The sequence below is a fragment of the Pinus tabuliformis genome, chromosome J (assembly GCF_031772625.1).
Source record: "Pinus tabuliformis cultivar Carrire ecotype Pingquan chromosome J, CPIR1, whole genome shotgun sequence".
Classification (NCBI taxonomy): Eukaryota; Viridiplantae; Streptophyta; class Pinopsida; order Pinales; family Pinaceae; genus Pinus; species Pinus tabuliformis.
This window is the reverse complement of record NC_142295.1, coordinates 861,670,290-861,680,795: the sequence shown is the minus strand read 5'-3', so window position 1 is coordinate 861,680,795 and position 10,506 is coordinate 861,670,290. Positions and strand designations below refer to the sequence as shown.

The 10,506-nt window shown below is 37.9% G+C and overlaps 1 protein-coding gene across 1 annotated transcript in view; it reads right to left on the bottom strand.

Annotated features, from left to right (window-relative positions):
- Nucleotides 1-1,835: 1,835 nt before the first annotated feature.
- Nucleotides 1,836-10,506, bottom strand: part of SNX1 (sorting nexin 1) — a 153,463-nt gene continuing 144,792 nt past the window's right edge. Inside the window, exons 6-11 of the mRNA XM_089378626.1 lie at nt 3,801-3,960; nt 3,546-3,679; nt 3,043-3,111; nt 2,821-2,900; nt 2,652-2,715; nt 1,836-2,550 (exon numbers count right to left, since the gene is read on the bottom strand). Of these exons, the coding sequence (XP_089234752.1) occupies nt 2,314-2,550; nt 2,652-2,715; nt 2,821-2,900; nt 3,043-3,111; nt 3,546-3,679; nt 3,801-3,960 (744 nt within the window). The 3' untranslated portion in view covers nt 1,836-2,313. The remainder of the gene's footprint in view (nt 2,551-2,651; nt 2,716-2,820; nt 2,901-3,042; nt 3,112-3,545; nt 3,680-3,800; nt 3,961-10,506) is intronic.

Here is a 10,506-nt window from a genome sequence, read left to right as displayed (position 1 = left end):
CTTTCCTTGTCACCTTAGCTCTGATTCCATGTTGAGAAATCTAGGGCAGCTAGATTAAATGTGATTTCTCTTTACTTTGATAATTGTTTGTGATGTTCTTTTACTTTAATTTGATGTACTTATAATTTGATTCTTCTTCTCTTGATTATTATAGTGTTCTTATCATCAAACAACTACCAAAACATGAAGATCAATAGAACAAATGGACACAAGATGTAGGTTGTTAACTAGGGCCAAAACCTCTCCTAGAGAGGAAAACCCACAAGAAATTATTTTCTTCTTATAGAATCTTCAAATGACGAATTCCAAGACCTTTAGACCCAAGACTGAGACCCCTCCAAAACCAAGTCAACTTTCTTTTAGATGAGCTTCTCTTTCACAAAGTCAACCAAGTCAATTATTCTTCATTTGCATAAGTTTGACCCCTGCAACAAATTTCAGCCTCAACTGCAAGTCTACAACTTTCGGTCCTCCTGCAATAACTATAATTTGCATGTGTGGGTGATAAGGGCTTCTTCTAGGCTTACTTCCTCATTCGCTTGAGTTGCTTCTTTCTTCTAGGCTAGTAGACCATAAAATAGGCTTCCTAACTTCAGATTTTGGTATTTCTTAAGAGATCAAAAAATTCATCCTTGTAGCTACAGAAACCCTAGCTTCTACTTCGCACGTGTGAGAGATAAAGAGAGTGAAAATCAATTTTTTTGGTCTTCTAGATCTTCGCTTGCCTTCCTTTCTTCTTGTCTTGCTTCTCTTGATCGAATGATGAGATAGTATCTCAAATGAGGTCAATGCTTCTCATATATAGGCTTCCACGAAGGACGAATAGCCGTAATGAGGTCGACTTCTTCACTGCCAGGCCGACTTGGTCTTGGAGGGATATTTGACATTTTTTGACTCAAAATAAATTCTTTGACTAGTTACAAAATGCCCAATAGGGTCTATTACATATGATAATGACTTCTTTGACTCCATGACTTTTTAACAATCCCTAAAAGCGCACAATGGATGCTTTGACCTAATAAAAATGACCTTGAGCATGAAACCCGTGCTATAAAATAACAATAATATTTTTTCTTTCTTTTACAAAATATATAAAAATCAAGAGTACATGACATATTATGAAGAACAAACCTAGTTACATATTTCAACAGTATTTTTGCTTCATTCTTATGTTTTACGAAGAATCAAAGACATTACTAGCCTGTCACTTAAGACTTCTGAAAGTGAAATTTTACTCTAAAAAATTTAGTTCATTAAATGAGTATTTAAGGATATGTTTTTTGGTATCACTGCCACAAAAGAGCTTATTGTTACTTCTCTATTGTAGCCACTTTCCAGTGAAAACTGATGTTCACTACAAATGCTGGAGTTCATAATTTCGATTTAGATCGTAAAAATGCAATACACAAGCAAGTCTTGGTCCAAGTATGATGACGTGGAACAAACAGGCACCATCCCTAGTTCATTGATGCAGGGCAAAGGAATCTGTTATATTGTTCATCCATGCAACAAAGGGCTTCGTTGGCATCTCTAACTGCCAGACCGTAGGTAATTTTTCAGACTAATTCAACGAATTCCACCAAACTTAACCCACAACCCAAGTCTTGTACATATGTTCAGCAAGACCTATATGCTATTGTTACAGATATTCTGGGACATAATGTATTATTATCAGAATAGAAATAAAGTCATATTAAATTCAGAGTACAATGTTTTCTCCATGTTGTGTGTTCAAGGGCAAAAATGGTAGCAGATATGATTCCTCAACCATTACTCGTATATTGAACAGCTTATGTTATGGAAACTGAATTCCTGGTGGTAGTCTTGAGGCAATGTCATCAATAAAACTTTCCAGTTGTAATATTAACTACATATGACTTACAAATGTTGTAAAATCTAACTTCACTAATTTTAGAAGAAAAATGACTTCAGCGTATTAAAGTAGCAGAACACTGCATTAACCATGCTGTGTGTTTATTAAACAGAATTACATGGTGGGGAGTCATTGTCGATACAATTCCTCAACTATCACTTCTATATTGAACAGCTCAAAATGCTATTGAAATTTAATTACTGATGATAGAACCTTGAGACGGGATGGTCAACAAACCCTCAACCATAACATTTGATGGAAAACGCACTGATCAAAATGTGCAGTATCTGATATGGAAAACACCTAGTGTGTGAATCAGCACTGGACTCACATTTAAATCAAATGCAATGAATCAATCAAATGCATTATTTACAAAGATGACTTTGTGCTACACAATACAAAATCGTTTTGTCCAAACACGTCATCTAATTGTGCAACTGTTATATGGAAGAATCTACATTTGTTATGGCATTCTGAGAGCAACTTTCCAATTTAGGAAGAAGGCTACGCCAAGCATCTGCAATATCATTTGCAAGCTGTGCCTGCCCTTTTGCGAATTCATGAAACACAAAACCTAAATCAAGTGTTTTCTCTTCCTGGAAGCGTAAGATTTCATCATTCATTAATCCTATGATTGTCTCTAATTGTTTAGTTGCTTCCTCACTCTGAGCTTTAACCTGCAACAAGGAGGGCAAAAACTTAATAAATACTTGATAAACAAAGGCATTGAACTCAATCCAACTCACTCCCAGTAAAGTCCAGAAAAGGAACAGCTTACTTCTCTATAATCAGCTTCTGCTTCTGGCACTTTGTGTTCCTGCCGTGTCGCTTTCAAACGTTCCCTAAACACAACATAAGTGAAAATTACCGACATGTAGAGTAAGAAATCAAGAGAAAAGCTAAAAAAAAAAAAAAATAGGTCAAAAACTTTTTGACAGAATGCATACACATTGATTTCCTTCAACTTGGCTGCCTCTGTCAATTCACATTGCTGCCTAAAAACTTGGGCTCTATCTGCCATAGTTGCCTGCTTCAATAAATTAAGTGAAAAACAAGTTTTTGGGAAAAGAACTGAAATATCCATAAAACAGACGACTTTGCAAAACTCAAGGAGTCCATCCTTATAGAAATTGTCAATAAAGACATTCCATCTGGAAGCTACAACTTACCTTAATTGACTGGACTGTACGCACATAGTCCTTTAGGGGTTCTTCAAAGTTCATTAAAAGATCTTGCGCCTGCTTCATATTTCATTCAAAATGACTAATCTATTACATTTCTCCATCCCAAAAATCCAAACGTTTTCACAACTTTCATTTCTTTGTGTCTAATTTCGAATGATATCATAACAAACTAAAAACATAATAGGAAACAACATTAAGCACTCTAAATACCAATAACATGAATAATGAAATACAATACTGAAAAATATACTAGATTTGTGTATAATAATAGGAATTGGTAATCTTTCTTAGACAGTGCTAAATCGTGAGTTCACAAATTGGCCTGTGACTTTTCATGATAAGAACAAAGTGCATTTAGTCATCCCATTTAAAGCATGAAAAAGATTCAGCTCTTCATGAACATTTGCGTTAGGATTCTACATAACTTTCCTACCGAAAGGCACAACATTTTTCCTGATATTTGTATAGCTATGGTGGTCTATTATTACCTCTTTCTGAAGTTTGAATGAAAGCAATTCAGACTGGGACCCAAGCTCTGAAAATGCTTTTCCAAGAGAACCTCCTTCACAAGTACCAAGTAGCTTGACCGCCTTCCCAAAGTCAACCAAGGACTGCCCCAACTCTGCAAACATTTTACATGAATAATAAATGCCTAAATAAAGCCAACTGAGGATGAAGATTGAAATATAGAAGGCCCATGAAAGAATACACTAGGGAAAAAAATGGTTGAAACATGCCATTACCTCTGTGCCTCTTCACTAGGCGAAATGCTTGTTTTTGGGCCTCTGCCAAATGATCTTCCAATTCAAAAATGTAATGTTTAAGCTTCTCATATTCAGGATCAGACTCCTCAATTGGCTTTTCTTTGCCAAGCACAACATCACTTACCTTGGACTGTACATCCTGGTATATCATTCAAACATAAGTCACAGAATCCTAATCATAAAACTGAAACTTAAAAACCACCGAACACTTGAAAATTGCCATGCCCTTAGATGAACATCAGTAGGGCCAAATATTGCAATTAAGCAAGAAATCAATTAATGTGCAAGTTTCCATGCATATTCCAATGCAAGTTTCAAGTGCACAATTTAGAGTTTAGTACCCACGATGCCTAATAATTGCAAATAAGGTGGGATAGTTCTGCATTTGCAATAGATTAATTAGTGTTTTCCATCAAATATTTTCTATATAAGGCACATAAAAATCGAAAATGTTTTAAATTCCAATCAGGAAATATGAAATTATCATGGCTACAAACAACTATAAAAAGTTAAAATCTAATCCTGCCAGAGATAATAGCCTAAATGTATTCTTTTGCAAGTACAGCTGATGCTCTGTTTGAACTTTGGATAGAAAAGAATGGTTGATAAGAATAACTTCAGATTGATTCATCATAATTCTCAGTTTCAATTCAAGAAGCATCTCAGGTTCAACTCAGGGGTACTCAAATTCAGGTGTGTGCACACGACTACCATGGTCAAAAGGTTCTGCCAGCGTTAACACTCCAATGCACTGTGCAGGATCACGTACAAGTTGAATAAACAATTTTGCAGGATCAGACTTATCTCAATATCTCAGATGTTGGTAGACTAATTTATTTCCTTGCATTGGCTTTATTCAATTGTCTCCTCTAATTACTGGATTTAACGCCAACATTTGCCTAATATAGAGGCCTTGGAATCACCCGAACCTCATTTGCATTCTTCAAGAGATGCAGAAGACACTCGTGACACCAAAGCAAGCTCAAATGCTAGTTTCCAAAAGTGTTATTACAAGATAAAAGCTATTTAAACCAGGGTAAAAGGGCTCAGAGAAACTTGGGTTTCTGAAAGTCAGCTTGGCTTACTAACTTGGCAAAACGACATTATACTTCTGGTCAGTGTGTAAAAGCAAATTCAGTTTTTCCCTCCAGTCTTCAAAGATTTGTTCTCGTCAAGTTTGATAAAAAATCAGCAAGTATGTACAATGATCTTGGCTGGCAGCACTATATAAACAAACTGAGTTTTTTCCTCCATTCTCACAAATTCTTTCGATGTCTTGGACTATAGGTATTTTTCAGCTTTTAAACAAACTGGAGTGCCCTTTTAGGCCAAATTTTTTTTTTCACTTTTTTCCATTCAACCATGGCAGAGTGCTTGGAGGAGGTCCTTATCCACCCTCCTCTCTGCCATACAAATTGATTCCCGAATCCAGAGTGCAATCGGGCCATAGAGAGAATCTGGAACCTAGTTAACATTTCACTCAGGGAAGATTCTCTACTGGAAATTCCTCAAGGATTGGGGGCATATGATTATTCATAGCTGACATCCAAGGAAGAGGCAACATAGAAAACAGCTTAATAGAATCTTGTTAGATCACTAAAAGGTCAACTCAGAGTCTGAGGAATATCTATTAAGGAAGCTGAGATCAGAGATAGAATCCACTGGGATAGAGCGCCACAATGCCACAAAAATGTGTTTCTAATACTCCAAGTAAAAACATTCATGTAAATTAATCATGCCCTCAAGGATCAGAATGGAAAGCAAACTAAAGATAGTGAAAGGACTGTTCTTGCCCTTCTTGTTTGGACATTGACCTGCATAAAGGCTAAACTTATGACATGCAAAGCATTTTACTTTGCTCACATCTTTCATCTTTTCAGCTCCTAAAGTAGCCTCTCCTCTGGAATTCTTCTTGGACTTTCCCTTGCCCTTTCTTGCCTGACTAGCAAGGGCAAGGTTCTGTTGACAGTGCTTGAACCCACCAACATGCAAGGGGGTCTCCCTGATGTGAAGTCCCAATTAGACCTCACACTGTTTGGTATAGGAGCCCTTCCAGAAATAAGGCCTGGCTGCCAATTTTCTTAAAGATTTGCCTTGGCTGCAATAGTTAGCACAAGAGAGCAATGTACATGTACTTTTGAATGAACAAGTGAGTATGCCATGTGAAATGTTCAGTTGCAGAATGTATCAAGGTTCTTTTACTAGAGGGAAACGAAAGTGAGCCTTTAAGAGAAAAAGTAATAGTACCGTTCTAATAAAGACACACGAGCATATATATACGAAAGAATCGTTAATCAACTAGTGAAATAGTTCACATAGAAGTAACGATCGTTAAAACAAGTACAACACATTCAATAAGATAAGCACCAAAGCCACCGAAATAGTTCAATTTCTACAACACCAAAGACACTAGTGTTGGCAGCGTCTCCCCATAAGAACTTCAGTAGACCTTGATCATGAAGCATAGCACGGGTAGCTTCTACGATAGTACAATTCTTCCTTTTGGCAACACCATTTTGTTCAGGAGTATATGCAGTAGTGGTCTCCCTCTTAATGTCAGCTTCTCTACAATAGTCTTTGAATCCATTTGACTCATATTCGGTCCTATTATCCGTTCTCAATATTTGATCTTCTTCCCTGTTTGATTCTTGACCAAGCCTTTGAAAGAGTGGAACCATTTGAATACTTCATCTTTATTTAAGAAATAGATCCATGTTTTGCTGGAGAAGTCATCCACAAAAATAGCATCGTACAAATATCCACCCAAAGATGTCATGGGCAACATGTGTGATAGATCAAAATGGACCAATTGAAGAATATCGGTGGTTTGAGTTTCACTTGAGGGAAATGGTCCCCTTGTATGTTTTCTAGCTTCACATCCCTGACAAACACCTTCATGATTTAAATTGAATTCAGGCATACCTATCGCTGTCTTCCTTACATTGAGTAAGGCTTTGAAATGAAGGTAAGTAAATCTTTGATGCCATAGTTCGAACTGAAGAGAAGTGTCACAAGTCATTGGTCCCAACAGACTTCCTCCAACCTAATAAAGACCTTCAACCCTGAATCCAAGAGTGAATGCATCTCTTGGGTTTCTTTGCCAAACACGAACCTTCCCATCAATGAGTGTCACCTTGAAACCTTTGTCTTCCATTGCAAAAATAGAGACCAAATTCTTTTTTAGATCAGGTACATATAGCACTTTTTGTAAGTGGAGTGTTTGACCTTGATTTAAGTGAAGAGTTACAGTCCCAATTCCTTTCATGGGGATAAGTGGCATTATCCCCAAGAATAATCTCCATATTCATTTTCTTTTCAACCAAGTTAGATAGAGCTTCCTTGTACCCAGTGAAGTGCCTTTAGGCACCACTATCAATCAACCAATGATCCAATGTATCCGCAGGAGAGGCGGTGGAAAGGGCAGAAATAAGATAAAATTATTTTTTCTTTATAACTAACTTCTTCATACCTAGAGTTTCTAGACTTCTTGGGAGGACGAACATTTCCATTTCGAGCAGCGCGAGCATTCTTCTTTCCTTAGTTATTGAACCTGTTGTTCCTTTGATTGCCATTGCCTTTGAAGAAGTTGTTATTGTTGTCATCATCTCTTGGAGTATCCATCTTGTTAGGACACTCTCTAGCGAAGTGGCCAAACCTGTTACAATTGAAGCATCTTCCTTTTCTTCCCTCTTTGAATCCCGACCTGAACCCTTGTCCTTGATTCCTTGGACCAGCATTGTTCCTTTTCTTAGATTGAGCAGAGACGGTGATAGGATTGTTTCCATTTGAGGGCGTGTCTCTTTCCATCATCCTTATTTCTTCTTGAATGCATCTGGCCAATAATTCATCAGACCCCGGAATCTTGTCATTATTGAGGATGGTAGTGTTGAACACAATCCCAATCTCTTGTAAGGCCCCCGAAGGCAATAAGAGAGAGCTCTCTCTCACCAGTGACTTCACCAATAGATAGGAGGTCATTCTTGATCTCGGTAATCCTCATGAAATAGGATTGGATGAATTCTCCTCTATCCATCTTGATATCTTTCAACTTGTTCTTGAGAAAGAGAATTTGATTTGCATTTTTTACTTTGAACTTTCCAACCAGCTTTTCATACATCTCCTTAGATGCTTCCAAATCAGAAATATAGGCAACCAAAGGATTATGAATAGAATCAACAATAATCTTCTTAGCTTTAACCTCACCTTTCTTGTACTTTGTTTGTGCAACTACGGATACATTTGAAGGAGGCTCTGCTATTCTTCCTTTGACATAGCCTATAGCATCATTTTCTTCCAATGTCAAATCTAGAGTCATCTTCCATCCATGATAGTCAGATTTGTCTTAATGATGTAGTCGTCATTAGTTCCAAGTCCTTGTCCAACAACTTCTCTTAGTGATTGCTTTTGCTTCACTCTTGCTTGGGCTTTGTCCTCACCTAAGCTCTAACACCATGTTTATTTTAGATAACAATGGTATGTTCTATGCTTTAACACAATTTACTTCAATGTTCCTTTAGTAGCCTAATGACAATTCCAATTATATCCAGTAGCAATCACATTAACTTAAACACATTGACAATAAATGCAGATAGAACATAAAAACATGTGCAGAAGACAAGCCAAGACAAGAGAACACATGATGTGGCGAATGCCAAAGACAAAACCAATGTTGGGAAATCCTTTGATCAAATCTTCTTAGTATTCTTCAATAGTTCAGCAGAGAGAGAGAGTACAAATATCATAAATGCATACCCAAAACAGTCTTGCCAAATCAGCAGTCAATGCAGCCCTAACTAGAAAGTCCATGGTGGTCAAAGTTGACCCAAAAGGTCCTCCAAGTAGCTCGGTCAACAGCAAAAGAATGTGGCCCGTCAAGGGAGTCAAAGTCAACCCAAAATCAGCTCGGTCAACCCAATCAAAGTCTGTTGTTATTTCTGCAGTCAAACAGTCCCCAAACACCTCTAAAATTGTGCCAAAGAATGTGGCCTGCAGAAATTGAAATTCTGCCCACAAAACCGAAGTCAATGCTGGTCAAATACTCCAAGTCAACGTTGGTCAACGCATGCCCTAATCTTTGAAATTTTTGGCCTCCAAAACTAGTCCAGAATTTCATCCTCTTCCACACATGTGAAGTAGAGAGCCTCCAAGTTGTACGAACCAATCAAGAGAAGAGAGAGAAGATGTGATGAGATGAGTGATGTCCAAATGAGAGATGGGTCACTTCTATTTATACACTATGTTGAGGGTGAGGAGACACATCCATTAGGCTTCATGAGCCTACATTTGATTGAGGTCGACCTTGACAATTTGTCCATCAGAAAGAGTAAATTCAAAATTCCATTTTTGCATGTCAGAATGAGATGATCTTAATATCAAAATTGTACCTCTCAAAAAGAGGAATCCAATGCAATAATCATCTCCACCATAGGAGTTTTCCTAAGGTGAAAGTTCGCCCTAGTTACCAATTTTAACAGGAGGGAGACTAGGCAGTTGGATTGCGCAGTTGCACAATTCAAGGAGCCAGGGAGACAGACTACAAACTAGGATTGCGCAATGCGCAGAAAGGGACTAGCTCAGAAAAAAGATTGCGCAATTTTGGAGTTCAGGAGGTTGTTCTTGAGCACTGTGACTGCGCATTGTGTAGTTCCAAGAGGCAAGGGATGAAAGTTGAGGCTTGCAAATGCACAATGCACAGTTCAAAGGGGCAGAGTGAGCTCAGGTTGGTCGGGCATGAAATCTTCCAAAATTTGACTAAGTGTGGGATCAATGAAGCAGAGATGAAACCAAGGTAGGACTTAAACATGATCACACACTCAAAACCATCGACGACACAACATAGAACACTTAGCACTCAGAAACAACATGATCCCCTTAATGCGATGGCAAAACAACAATCCCCTCCAAGTGCGACACTTAAGATACACTTTGCGATGACAGTGACGACACTAATACGACAGTGCATAAAACTTTGGGAATGAGTCTAATACATGTCTATATGATAGATAGGACCCATCAGTGCCAAAGTTGCCTCTTGAAATAGACCAAAACACTGCTTTCACAATGTACGACACTTCCCATGCCAAAAGACGACACTTAGGTTTTCTTCCAAAAGGGACTAGAAAACTTGGAGGATTTACATAGAATAACTCTTACGACTAGGAACAACATCTTGCAAGGTTAGAGTAGGCTCCAAAATTTGGATGTAGGCCAAAATTTTGGAGGGTGTTGTAACAGTGACAACACTTGGCAACGCACTAGTAGGACTCCAACTTCTTTGCCTTGGTCTAACTCTATGTACAAGGTATAGTTCCTCATGAAGTATTGATTCATTGTGTGGATAACTTCAGTTTTCCCACTTAACCTAGTTATGGATGTAGTCCCCTTCATTCCTTTCTTGATTAAACACATTCATAAAGCTAGTTATATCACAATTGCTTCAATTCAGGAGAAGGGTAATATAGTTTGTGAGTTTAAGATAATTAGAGTCTTAATTTTCATCTTTAGTGTTGCTTTGCTGCCAACAGGCCTGGACAATACCCTAGCAGAGTCACTACAGGAACACAAGCATTGCTTTGCTGCTAGGAAGCCTGAACAATACCCTTGGCGAAGTTGCTTGCTTCACCTCTCGGCGCAGGAAGCTTTTCTCTTCTTTCACCCTTATTTATTTTATTTATAAAATTGTGCT